At 40.1% G+C, this 14,509-nt stretch overlaps 1 protein-coding gene across 5 annotated transcripts in view; it reads left to right on the forward strand.

Annotated features, from left to right (window-relative positions):
- The window catches only part of GRB10 (growth factor receptor bound protein 10), a 233,563-nt gene that overhangs the window by 169,032 nt on the left and 50,022 nt on the right, over positions 1 to 14,509 (forward strand). Inside the window, exon 1 of one of the 5 annotated variants that reach the window (XM_056804838.1) lies at positions 808 to 1,174. The exons of the other annotated variants lie outside the window; for them this stretch is intronic. Within the exon in view, the coding sequence (XP_056660816.1) occupies positions 1,169 to 1,174 (6 nt within the window). The 5' untranslated portion in view covers positions 808 to 1,168. Of the gene's footprint in view, positions 1 to 807; positions 1,175 to 14,509 lie in introns of those variants that run through there. 5 annotated transcript variants of the gene reach the window in all.

Consider the following 14,509-nt stretch of genomic DNA (forward strand, 5'->3'; position numbering starts at 1 on the left):
CCAAATCTACTCACAAGCCTCTAGGCCCATGGTGGCAAACCAAAGGCACGCATGCCAGAGGTGACCCTCAGAGCCTCTCTGGGCACACACACTGTCACCCTTGCCCCAGCACTGAGTTTGCCAGAATTTATTACTAGAAAACCAAGGTTCCAGCCTGCTCCCTTCTCCCTCTCCACATGCCCCAGAGGACATTTCTAACTTCTTCTACCCAGCTGCCTGATGAGAGCACTTTCTCATACCCCTGTCTGGGTTAAAGCATAGGGAGGGGGACAGTTTGGGTACTTGGTCTCTAAAAGGTTTGTCAACATTGCTCTAGGCAATGCTACCTTGGCATGTAGTGGGGAAGTCCCTGAAATTTAAGCTGTGAACAACTGACTTGTTTTATAGATATAGAGATAGATATAGATAGTTATAGTTATATAGGAATAACCATATATATATAACTATTTAGCTATATTTATAAATTATATATTTATTTACATAAATATATTTAGTTACATATAGTTATTTAGATCTAAATACATTTAGTTACATATATTTATGTAGTTATATAAATAACTACATATAGTTATTTAGTTGTGTATCTGAATTATATAAATATATATTTAGTTGTATATAAATAGTTATATAAATTTAGTTATGTATAAATTTTATTTATTTAAATATATAAATACATATACATAGATATAAAAGATTGACATACATATATATATATATTTAGTTACACATATAAATAACTATATATATATTTTGTTAGTTTTAATTTAATGAGTTAAGTTTCTCTAGTGTGTCTGATCTTCAGTTTCCCCCTCTATAAAATGAGTTAGAGGGTGACAATATTTATATGAACAAAGAAAACCCTAGTTTTTCAGGCACTATAGAAATGTGCTTTTCACTGTGAAGAATTGAGAGCAAGTGATCTCAAAGACCTTTAAGTTCTCAAAAGCCTTGTGTGCTGGCTTCAGGGCAGTCACTATCTCAGAAGTGCTGATGATGGCAGCCTCTCAGGGATTGCATCATTTTTGATTCAAGAAACTTTAGAGGATATTTACTGAGGCTGTCTGGGAGCAACCAGGCACAGACTACAGGAGAGTTTGGTACAGTGGCCTTTTGCTTGCAAACCAGCACTGGGAATCTTGTGACCTCAGGACTCCTGGGCAACTGGAGGATGTGGGTAAGAACTGAGCAGTCAATCTCAGGTACTTATTCTTTTCCGAGTCGGGATCGTCTAAACTTGCATTTAATGGAACTTCATGTTTTTGCCTGGTCTTCAAGGAGTTAATGCCAGGAGGTGGTGTATCCTTCCTTGTGCTACTGCTTGGGCAAAAGGGCTTTCTGCTGTGAGGTTTGTGCTGCTGAGCTCTGATAGAATGTGACAGGCAGAGCTAGCAAAATCAGGCTGGAAGGAGCTTTTCTCAGCCATGAGCCAATCACTTTTGCTTGGAATGACTTGTTTCTACAGGCAGGAATTCCAGGAAACAAGGAGATAAGTAACACTACTGGGTACTGGACTCAAAGGGAGAATAATTAGTGTTAGTAGGTCTCACTCTTCTAGAGTGGAGTCAGCATTTTTTGCAATTAATCCTTTTAGTTGTAGGTTGAAAATCTTATAAAATTAATCATCTTGGGAAAGAATTAACCTCTCCCTTTCCCCATCCCCACCCCTCCTTTTTAGGAACCTGTGAATTAAATGGCATTAGTTAGAAAAGTTTATGGCTTACCATAGTCCAGGGGATAACTTTCACATGATAGAGGGAATGGATTCTGTTGTTGGCTTTTTTATTTAAAGGTAACATTTAATCTAAAAGCAGGTCCACTAAATAAAACTGAAATATAACAAAAAGCTATTGAACACTGCAAATGATATAATAGATCTTCTCTCCTATCCCACTTTATCCTGCCAGAGTCAGAGGAGTTAGGTATGAAATCTAGCCCGTGCTATTTATTTGCCAGCTTTTTGACCTTGGACAAAATCACTTTACCTCTGTATTCTCATCCCTCAAAGGACAAGAAGTGATCTGGATACTTTATATTAATTCTTTTTTTTTTAATCACTTCTTTTCCCACTAAAATGTAAATAATCCTGTCTCCTTTCAACAGATTCCTTTTCTTTTCCTCCCCCCCTCCCCCAAGACTTTCCTCTCTTCCCCCACCCCTCATCTTGGTAGTTTTCTTTGTCTCCATCATCCACTCTCCTGTTTCCTTATAAAGCCTGCCCCACTGCCTCTCCCACCCTAAGTAGTATTCAGTTAAAAAGTTTGAAACCTTCCTCATTATGTAACCTTTACTTGTACTCTTTATGTATAACAAATCAAAATCATGTAGGAACAAGATGAGGTACATATTATTCCTGTCCTGTCTGCTATTGGACTAGTTCCTAAAATGTTTTCTAAGATCCTGCTTAAGAAGAATTTGTTTCTTAATATTTTTATTCATTTTTAAAGTTTACTTTATTAATTATTATTTTAACAGTTATTTTAACCACATGTGCTTTTGACCCCAGAATATTAAAAATGAAAGAACTGTAGCAAGGTAGCAACTTGTCAATCAGTCATCATTAGTCAAACCTTTACTATTAGGTACGAAGAGAAATGAAACAATACTATATTCTGTTGGGAGCAATAACTGGTACATCAATATTTACAAAATGAATGTATAATAAACTAAGGGAGAGGGATATATAATATGAGAGAATATATAATGAACTAAGAATATATAACAAACTAAGCAGCTGATCCTGGGAAGGAATCGGCAAAGTTTCCACATTCTAGATTTGGTGGTGTTTGTGTAGTTTTGAGATAATAACCTAAGGCGACTGTCGCAAGGGGAGTGTGTTCCCTTTTCCCCTAGAGCATTCTGGTCTGAACTCTTTTTTTTTTTTTTGAGAAAGAGATGCATAGGGGCAGTTTTAATTTGTTTAGTTTAGTGGTTTGTAGCTAATTTTTCTTCCTCCCAGTTGGGCCTTAGGGAGCAGGGGGGGCGGATAGCCTTGTAGGTCTCTTCTCCCTCTTACTAGCTACTAAAGGCTTTGTCTCCATTTGAAGATAGCCTTTCCCTCTGTGCTTACATTTTGGGTTTAAAATATAAATACCCTTGAGGGAGCACTCTAGTATTTCTTAGAGCAGATTCCAATTCCCTGGCTATGTGACCTTAGTCAAGTCATCAGCCTCACTTTCCTCCCAGTTGATGAAAAGGAAAATCCTTTGTAAATCTTGTGATGCTTGTAATTGAGGGGAAAAGAGTTCAGAGGCAGAATTGGAATTTCCTAGAGGCTGCTGGCATGCCACCATTATCAAAAGTAGAGTAAAAAAGACCATGCAATTAGGAATAACCTGTCTGATGCAGGCCACCGCATTAGCAGTTTTCTGTAAAATTAATGGGTTGACTAGATCAGAAACTTTTTTTTGGTGGGACTTTGGCAGTCAGAGGAAGCGGCTCCTTTTCAGAAAAGTGTTTTGAAGTAATTGAAGGAAACTTTTGAGGAAAGTGAAAAGAAAGATATATTTTTTTTCTCCATTGAAGTTTGTGGATCCCAATTTGAGAACACTGAGACTTTTCAAGATTAAAACCATGATTTAGCATTTCATATTGTATTTTATTGTTCATGTCCAGAAACTCATTTGTAAATATTGTAGCTTCTATATAAGGACTTTGTTTTCATACATTTTGTCGAGAAAAACCCCCACAGCCTTTGAGTGAGATTTAGTTTGTTTCAACGTAAATGAATTCTTCCTTGTCATATTTTTCTTTGGAAAATGTGGTGTGTTTTTTTTATAAGATAAAGCTCTATCTATTACATTATTTATTGGCAGATTGATTGATTGTGATTGATACTAAAAGATTATTGAAATAATTAACCTCAAGTTTTAGCATAAGCTTAAAAAAAACCAAAACGCTTATCTTCCATTTTAGAATTAATACTGTGTATTGGTTCCAAGGCAGAAGAGTGGAAAGGGCTAGGAAATTGTGGGCAGGTGACTGGTCCAAGGTCACCCAGCTAGGATCTATCAGGGCCCAGATTTGAACCCAGAACCTCCCATTTCCAGGCCTTATGCTCCATCCGCTGAGTGGTCTATCTGCCCCTAGCATAAGCTTGAGAGGTGAAAGAGCAGACTATAGAAACTATCTCATCGAATCCATTCATTATTCAGAGAAGGAAGCAGTTAAACCAACACATTTCCCCCACCACTCCCCACTCGCCGTCTTACTGCTTTTTAGCTCATTTTCCCCCAACATGATTAGTTTTGGTTTCCAGTCTCCAAATTTATTCCCATCCAGCCATGTGGATCATGTAACAGACCAGCAGTAGAAATTTCAGCAGCCAACCTGTTGGGGTTAAGACTGAGCCCTAGCCTTAATTCCAAATTCCTTTCTCAGCTCTGGGCCTCTAGTTTCCCCAAGTAAAATGGGACTAATGATCCTTACACTACTTACCTGATGGCTTTGTTAGGAGGAATTTGTTTTGCAAAGCCCCACATAAATGCAAATTATTGTTGTATAATTCTTTATCTCAAATAGGACAGTATTTTCTTGCAACAGCTTGCCTTTACAAACTTTAGAGTACCCTTATGGTTATGGTCCCCATGTCTGATCTGCCCTTCCTGGTGCCATTTTCCTTCCCGACTCCATGAATTCTCTCTTAGTGCTTCCTTCTGTTGTCTTCTTATGGATTTGGTTTTCTGCAAGCTCAGCACTTAAGCTGTTTATTTCTTGATAAGTTGCTTAGCTTGTAATTAGGGCCTGCTGCCACCAAGTGGACAGCCAGCCTTGGTTCCAGTAGCCCGCCATCCTTATGATAGGATAAGTCATCTGGCAGCTTGTTGTCCTTGAAATAGAATTGGCCTGGGAGTCAAGAATCACAGCTTCTACTAATCCCAGCTCTTTTTTGGACCCATAACAGGCAAAGTACTTCTTTTTCTAAGTCATCTGTAAAATGGAAATGTTCAACTATATGGTCCCTAAGGTAATATTCAATTAAAAAACACTGAGACAAGAGTCTGAGAATGCATTTTCCATTCATCTTTGATTTTTTTAAATTAAAAAAAAAATAAATTTAAAATAAAAAAATTAATTAATGTGTTTTTTTTTTTTAAATAAAAAATACAAACTCTGAATTAAAGTAGCTAAGCCTGGGAGAATTCAACTTAACTGTAATTCAAAATAATATTTTACGGATTGAATGCAAGAATACTTTGACACAATTAGAGGGCCCCTGAGCCTTAATTGATCAACAGGGCCTCTATCAAACTGGTTTTATTCAAACTCGAGCAGAATACTTTCTTTTCACTTAGAATAGTTTAACTTAGAGTTAAAAAGTTCTTTCCAGGGTGTGTCTAGAGTTCCATTGCTCTTAGGTTTCAGGGCAGCAGGATGACAAAGCCCTTCCAGACAGCTTGTCCTATCTGCCAACAGCTTCCCTCCATCACAACCACAAGTAGTCTATTTATCCTCTTTGCCTCTGAGGACTAATTAAAGAACAGCTTTTCCTTTCCTTTACTCTCTTCTATTTCTACTTTTTTTACTTATTCACGGAATCAAGTAATTATCATTCACTACTTATTTATTATTTTTTTTAGTTAATTAAAAAAAAAAAAACTTCTGTCTTAGAGTCAATATTGTGTATTGTTTCCAAGGCAGAAGAGTGGTAAGGGCTAGGCAATGGGGGTTAAGTGACTTCCCCAGGGTCACACAGCTGGGAAGTGTCTGAGGCCATATTTGAACCTAGGACCTCCCATCTCTAGGCCTGGCTCTCAATCCAGCTGCCCCCTGAAACAAATAAAATTTTGAAACACAGGATGATTCTAAATTTGCCCTCATGAAATCTTGCTTCTTGTTTTTCCATTCATATGATTCTTTTGCCCATCAGACATCTCAAGAGAAGAGAATTCATCCCACCCCACCCATCCCTGGTGGTCCCGTCGAGAGAGGATGTTAGAGTAAGATAGAGATGAAGTTAGTGAGTCAGAGGACTTCTCTTGGGATCCTAGACCTTCCTCCTGTCCAAAGGAGGACACTTAGTCTAAGGTGTCCCGAGGTCCCAAGGTACCCCAAATCTCTAGTCCAGAGGCACTGACTGGTCAGTGTGCATCTTCGGATGCTTGCCCTGAGTCACTGGCAGGGTTTACAGCCTAGTCCCGGATACAGATTGTTCTCTGAAAGAGCTTGTCATTATTTTACATCCATGTTTATACTGTAAAGATTAAATTTTAGGGAATATGGGGAGACTGAGGCAGGTAGAAATTAGTTTCTCTCTGCAAGAAGTATTATATTTTTTAGAGGTTTATTAAAGGTTAAAGATTAAAGAATATACAAGTAAGAAACATGTGCCTAGGCCAGAGGCCTAGACAAAATAACCTCACATCACGCAAGAGACCCGCCTGCTCCAAAACGGAAGTCCAAAAGACTTCCAAAAGACTTTGGCGCCAAGAGAGCAGGCCACAAGCCTTTGAATCAGCTTAAATACCTTCTCGATCTCGGCCCAGGTGAGATTACAAGGCATTCTGGGGAAGTGGAGCAAAGGCTCGTGGGGATTGTAGTCCTGTATTCAAGTCTATTTTTTATAATACCAGGACATAGCATTTCAACAGAACTGAACACGGTTTTAAAGCAGAAATTTAAAGTGCCTTCCTTTTCAAGTAATAACTGAATAACTTCCAAGTAATAACCAAAGCTCTTCTGGAAGCGGTAGCTGAAGGGGGTGGATGTCGGGAGCTGCAGGTTTATTTCTGAGATGAATTGCGAGAGAGTCCGGGGTCATAAACAGAACAGAAGGGGCGAGCGAGCATCACAGCCCTAGAAAGGCCCAAGAGGCAGGTTGTTGTTATTGTCGCTGTTATTTATAGATGCATTTTTTTTTTCCTTTAGGGACCTCCCTCAATGTAGTTCCAGGCATTAATCACATCCCAGATCCCAACTCTCCAAAAGCCTTTTTACAAGAATTTTTTAAACCCCTACCTTCTATCTGAATATCCGTTCTAAGACAGAAGAGTGGCGAGAGCTGGTTCCTCTGGGTTACGTGACTTATTTAGGAGTACACAGCCAGGAACCCTCTGAGATCACATTTGAACCCAGGCTCTCCTGCCTCCAAGCCTGATGCTTTATCCAACTGACCTCTCTAGCCACCCCCTTTTCATATAATTTTAAGAAATAAGCCAAAAATCATATCCATAATTGCTCCGCTCTCAATTTGACTTCCCTTGCAACAATTTTTGTGGAAGAAGATAAACTTTAGCCCAGGGAGAAATTCTCAACCAGGCTGTGTTTCAGCTAGCTCCTAGACTTGTTTACTTCTGCCTTTGCTCACTGAAGGACTCTAGGGCCACAAATAACTGCCTTTTCTGTCCCCATGAACATGGTCTGTGTAGCAGGTTTTGACTAAAGGACATTCCCAGACAGTCACACTTGGATGGAGCTACATGGTCCAGTGGCAGGTTTCCTGGTCTAGGACTCGGGAGAGCTCGAGCCTAGTGACTATTCTGTGGAGTGGGTCCAAGGTCTGGCTTAAGCCTGGGCTGAGACTTCTGGAATATCCCCGCTTGTGTGACCTTGGGCAAGTCAACTTCTCCGGGCCTGTTCTCTTTCAGAGGACTCCTTGGTAATCCCCGCTGCCTTGGGAGGCTGGGACTGGTGATCTCTTGGCTTCAGAGAGCTATCCATATTCTGTATACAAGTTTAGAATTTTAATGATGAGCTGCCAAGAACAGGAGGCCAGCAAGTTTCCAAAGGAGGAGTGAACCAGTTCCTTCTGGATATGGAGCAGGTCAAAGTTGCCATCCCCTAAGAGTCCTGAGATCAGGCTGGGGAGTAACCATTACACTTCTAGCCTGAGTGAGAGGAGATCTGGTTTTTAAAAAACATGATGAGATGAGATGACAAATTTTTAAAAAGCAAACAATTTTTTTTTAATGGAATGAAGCTTAGATATATTCTGTGGGAAATTCAAGACCTAAAATTCAGTGGTTCTAAATTTGATTAGTCCATAGGGAGAAATCTTTAGCTAAGTGCTAGAATTTTAAGGGATTGTCTGCCTTCAATAGTAACACCAGTGTTATCAAAAGATATTTTTATATGTGTGTGTGTATACATATATAATTATAATATATTTATTATTTATATTTATAACTTGAAGAGATCATCGATTAAGTCAGACTGGACTTAAGTGGTCAACTATGCCAATTTTTCAGATTAGAAAATTTAATTCAGAAAGGAGAATTATTAATTTGTCTGGGACCACACAAGATTGTAAAAAATAACAGAACAGGGTCTCAAAAACCCAAGCCCCCAGACTTCTGAATCCCATGTAATTTCCTCCATTTCAAAAAACACTTCACTTTTTTATATCGATTCCCATTTCAGACATGAGCTCTCACTTCCTTGAAAAGTGGGTGATATTATTCAGTTTATTGTATTTTCTTCTTTAGACATTTTGAAGCGGCCTAGATGCAAATTCTCCAACTTTTCTTTGCCTCATTTTCCCTATCTTCCAAATGAGGTTCTTGCTCAAGAACTCTAATCAAAGTAGTGACCAACACCTCTCTAGAGAATGCAGAATGTTAATCACCTCTTGACAGAGAAGTGTTAGGCTCAGGTTACAGCTGAAGATTTAGGTTTTTTGGACCTAGCTCCTGTGTGGATTTGTTTTGCATGACTATGCTCATTTTTAACACAGTTGTGTTTATTTGTCCTGTTTTTAATTGGGGGAGGAGAGCCATAGGACAGTCTCTGGAAGCTGGCAGTGGAGATCCTCCCTCTCCTCCCCACTCAAAAGGGAGAACCTTTGAAATATTTTCTAAAGTGCATAGAGAACTACAGAAGGAAAATCAGAAAGAAGAATGGAGAAGCAGGACTATTTTGAAAATAATGGGTTGAATTTATTGTGCATTTTCTGAAGCAGGGAGAATGGAAAGAAGATTTTGTATTATACTTAGTGTACAGAAATGCTTCTTTTTATGTAAAGAATAAAAATACAGTAATAGAGTATTTGGGCTTTCTGTTTCTAAAATTTCTTCTACCTTTGTTTTAAAAAGCATAGGGGAGTAGCTAGGTGGCACAGTAGATAGAGCTCTGGGAATTTCTGTGTGACCCTGGATAAGTCATTTAACGCCATTTGCCTCACCCTTGCCCTTCTGTCTTAGAGTTGTTAATAAGATAGAAAGTAAGGGTTAAAACAAAACAAAAGAGTAATCAAGAAGTCCATGTTCTGGGTGTTTTACTGGCTGTTGAGAAAATTACTGATTTTTTTCTCAGACTTTTCCTAGATTTTCTAGACTTCTTTTTCTTCCTCTATATAATGAATGAGTTAACCATGACAGTTTCTGAAGTCTTCTCTTTTTATAATTCTTTGATCCTGAAACAGCTTGTGTGCGATAGGAGTTCTGGCTAAATTACTTCCTAATAATTAACCTTTTCCCCTTTTTCCACTGGTCTTTTTTGTGGTAGAACCACTTGTAGTCTTTGCTTGGGACTGCCATGTCTAAATAGCTTATAATCCCAGAAGCTAGAAGAGCCAGTTTTCAAGCACCTCCGAGTATTTACCCAAAACTTCGGAGGGGGTGAGTAACCCTTTGGCATTTTACCCAAAACAGTTCTGAAGAGGGGAACAGAACCGTTTACCCATTTACCTTTGGGCAATTACCCAAAACTGTTCTGAGGTGATGAGTAACCCCCCATTGGTTCCCTGGCTGCCCTTAGAAACTTGACCCAACGATCTGGCATCCAGAGGGCGTCCCAACACAGAAAAGGCTGTCACAGGCCAAGGGACTTGGAGGGGATGTCAGAGGCATTAGGAAGTAGACTATCAGTTCCTAGATCATAACTCTGGCCACGGATGTCCCATCTGACTGAATGGATCTCTCGGGGTCCAGTACAGTGCACATAGTAGGCATCCAGTTAATATTTGTGGAACTGAGTCAGAGGGACTTGAGGAGGAACACGGATCAGTTGTAAAGTCTCTGCTTTCAATGTGCCCAGTGTCAGTGCAAGGGTGATTACGACGGCACTTACTCACCGTACTGTCTTATTGATAGTAGCATCATTAAGCGGACCAGCTATGATTGTTGGTGACTTTTTTGTACCCTGCCTTAAAAATGGCTTTTCCCTGCCTGCCTTCCTGAGGCATCCTCTCCTGAGAGAAACAGCACAGTGCTCGGAGCCAGAGATATTTAGAATTCATTCTGCCTTTGACTTTTATCCCCCAGGTTCTCCTCTTTTATACTTGCCTCTTAGTCCCAGTTTTCTAATCAGAAAAATGGAAGGGTGATGATAATATCTGTCATTCAGCTTGCCTCAAAAGGCTTAGGGAAGGAATACTCTTGTAAATGTAAGCATTTCTTATTTATACTTACATAGCTTTCCCTTTATTTATTTCAAAATTATAGAGATGAATCTCACTGAAATATTTTTCAGAGCATCCATTATCCCTTTTAAACTTAAATATAAGGCAGTTTGGTGTAGTGGAAAGAGGACTAAATTTGGAGTCAGAAGACTTGGGCTCAAATCTTAATTCTATTTTTTAAGAAAAAAATTTGTTGTCATATAAAACACTACTGTATTGGTCATTGTTGTAAAAGCAAATTCATACATCACCATAGCTCAAAAAACCCCCATAAATACACCGATGAGAAGGATGACCCCAATAGGGTTTCTGTAGAGTGGATAAATCTTCCAGTATTATCCTTGATCAGTACATTGCTGAGAGTAGATGCCCTTGGGTCTCAGTTTCCCTGGTTGTAAAATGAAAAGTTTCAATTCCATGCCTTCCAAGGTCTGCTCCAAAGTCATAAACAGAACTATTTCACCATGTGGCCACAGAAGCCTAATAAAATATCAGACCCATCTCCCAAATCATGTGCAAGCAATTCAGTTTATAAACTTAATTTCTGAACAGCTCTCCTCCATCAAAGTATTATCATGAAAATGGGTCACATTTTCTTCATGCTTACAAAATGCTTTCATCGCATATTCTGAGAGGCAGTTTTTACAAGTATTGTGCCAATTTTTTAGATGTGAAACCTAGAGAAGTTGAAAGATTTGCCAAGGGACAGACGGACACACATATACTCACCCAGGTCAGGTTGACAGAGCTGGGACTTGATCCCAGGAAGTTTTAGTCCAAGACCAATATTCTAAAAACTACAATAACCTACAGTAATAGAGGTAGAGCCTCTGGATGTATGTTTTTCCCTTTCTCCACTGGTATCTTTTGAGGAATATTTGCTTGTATTTGCTTGAAACTGCCATGTCTGCATAGGATATTCTCCTGGAAGTTAGAAGAGCTAGTTTTCAAGCACCTCAGAGTCACACTTGGGTGATACATTTGGTTAATTTTGCTGAAACCTTCCCCCCCACACCTGCTTTTTTAAAAAAGTCTTTATTAGAAGACATGGCTTTCTGGATTAGTAATGTTACAGACTTAAAACTGGGAGGGAGGGGAAGGAGATGAGTTATATTGGAAAATGTAAATGATTTTAAAAGGAACAAAAGATATCTTTAAAAATAAAAATAATTTTAGAAACCCACCATAGCAAAAAAATTGATCATTAAAATGACTAGAGACCGTCTGAGGGTAAGCCAGAAAGCCTTTATATAAAGCACCTTGTGCTAATGACCAAGGCCACATTTGAACTGAGGACCTCCGAATTTTAGGCCTAGCTCTTAATCCACTGAGCTACCTAGCTGCCCCCATTCCTTTGCATTTTAATGAATTTTCAGGCAGGGTGGAAATCCTGGCACACAGTAGGTCCCCTCTGAGTTAATGAATGCTTATTGATTTGAATCTCGGGCCAGGGTCTGACTTTGGAAGTGTGGCCGGGGGAGTTCCAGTCCTGCCTCCCTGAACTGACCATCCCATCTCTCATTCCTTCTAATTCTCCCTCTCTGCCCCCCACCCCCAATCTGAAGGCCATGATGGTTTCCGTTAAAAGAGGTTCCTGAAGCTTCACCAGTAAAGCATTAGTAGTAGGAGGAAGAAATGAAGCAAACAGGGTGTGTGAACCTAAGACTAGATGGGCAGAAGATAACCGGCCATTCGTCATTGGGTGGCATGAGCCTAGCGGCTGGAGTGGGACCCTCTATAATTCCTGAACCCGGGTGTATCCTGATCGCCTTGTCTCAGATGAACCATCAAAGCTTTGGATATCCTTCCAAAAATGTGACTACATTCCAGCCCTGGGGGCTCTCCCACCGTCCCCTTATTCTTAACTTGTCGCCCGGCCCATATCCTTGGCTCACACCAGGGACCTGTGGCTCTTGGCTACTGGATAGCGGTCATTTGAGATCGGGAGAGTAAGTGTGCAGACAGTGACGAATGCTTGATATTTCTGCAAGGCGGCCATGCCCATGTCTTCTCTTGAGGACAACCGGCAGACTTGCGTAGGAGGGCAAGTGTAGGATCAGGGTGAATTCTTTCCTCCCATCCAAGCCTAAGCCAGCCGTTTATTTATTCAACAATAAAAAGGCACTCATCGGACATTTGGAACATTGCGATCGTCAACCAAGTTTGCATCGCTGCAGCAACGGGCCAGAATTATCCAGCCTCTCGGATTGGTCCTTCCACAACAGGAATAGTGCGAAGTGGCCGAGGCACTGAATGAAACACTCTTCCTTTTATGGCCTAAATAGATTGCCCTTCTGCTGCCATCAATGCACCCTTGTTATTCCATGGGACAGGGTGAAAAGGAGCATCTGATGGGTGTTTGTAGAATCTCCTTCAGAAATAACTGGAGTTCCTTCTTCCTTATCTCTCCTCCAGTATGGAGCAGTCTCCCAGTCTGCACCACCCCTCTGGCACCCATTCTAAAAATGAGGCCATTCAGGAGGATGACATCTTGAGCAGCCTAAAGTGTTTGCAAAATGTGCAAATGATCATCTTGGGGAAAAGAACCCAGGCGATGTGCGTCTGCACTTACTTTAAACAAATGTCACAGTCGATGGAGATGGAACCAAACAGTACTGTAATTTCCAACCACATGCCTGAACTCAAGTGCTTGGCCATCCTCCTTCCTCAGAGAAACCTGGGGCTTGGATCCAGCCCCGATGAGTGACAAAGAAGAATGTGGAGGGAGGAGAAAAGAGGGAAGACTATTCCTGATGTGGGTCATCACTGAGGTGACCCATGATTTTGTAGATTACGTAGATGAGTGGTCAGGAAATGAAGGGCATGTTTTGGGGATTTTCATGCAAAACTTTTATTCTGGGAAGTGATAAGAAGGTTAGCCACCTGCCCTCCAGACCACAAGTGGACTTTTTCTGTTGTGGACAAGGACAATGTTCACGCTGAGTGGTGACGGGACATGACAGTGACTGAAGTGGACCAAAAGTTTTCCCTAATGGTACTCCAGGAAGACTTCCAGCTCATGAGCTCGATATGGTCATAATGGCTTTCCCAGTTGGGTTGAGAACAATGATGGTGGAAGATTCTCTTTGCCATAACATCTGTAGCTGAAGCTAATATTGCAAATTCCAGTTTAGAGGGAAATGCCTCAGTGAGTTGCTTTATCCCACTAAAGGCCAACAGATTACTGCTATCACTGAGAACTGCCAATTTCTGTCATGCTGTAAAACTCTTGAAATTTGTGTTGTGGTAAAGAGCATGGCAGCAATATTACTGTTTTTCCATGGCATTCCTGGAGCTTTCGCTTTTTTTTTTTTTGCTCAGTACTTTAAAAATTTTATGTAGGCTAATATGTCATCACCTCCCCAGATAATTCTAGTGTTTTGGCCCTAAAGGGCCATTTTTTAACTAAAAAGAGCTCTGTTTCAGATACCCTACATATGGTCCTCATCTTGTAAAGAGTAATCATTACTTCCCTCCCCTTCCTCCATCTCCTCACTCCCAACACCTAACAAGTTAAAAAAATTTTTTTTTAATGTTCTATGGTTCTAGTTGGTGTCTGAAACGAGAATGTAGCCACTCAAGGGGTCTTATAAATCCCAAAACAAAACAGGTGAGAGAGGAACCCCTAGGAACGTCCTCAGAAGGGTTCTAGCCATCTCTGACCAGTTTTTCCCCCCCAAAAGGGCCCTTTTCTTGAATATTATTGAGTTTTGTTTTCTTTTTGTAATATAAGATCATAAAATCACAGACATAAGGAACTGTAAGCTTTTACCTCTCTCTCTCTTCATCTTCCCCCAATCTTTCCCATTCCCTGCCTAGATCTTTTTTTTAATCTTTACCTTCTGTTTTAGAGTTAATAGTATATATTGGTTCTATGTTGAAGCATGGTAAAAGATGGGTAAGTAGTGCTAAGTGCCTGGGGTTAGAATTGAATCCAGGACCTCTCATCTCCACATCTGGCTCTCTATCTACCAAGCTACCTCGTTGCTCCCTGTCTCGTTGATTTACAATAGATTATTTCTATGTAATAAAATATGGACTTGGAACAGTACCATACTTTGCTCTTTGTATGCCCTCCCTCGTTAAGACTCGTCTCTGAAAGATAGTGACAATAAGCCTTGTTAGATGCTTTAGTTCTAATTATGTTCTGTGTGGAAATAAGTATTGACTTACAGA

Source organism: Monodelphis domestica, chromosome 7 (genome assembly GCF_027887165.1).
Source record: "Monodelphis domestica isolate mMonDom1 chromosome 7, mMonDom1.pri, whole genome shotgun sequence".
NCBI lineage: Eukaryota > Metazoa > Chordata > Mammalia > Didelphimorphia > Didelphidae > Monodelphis > Monodelphis domestica.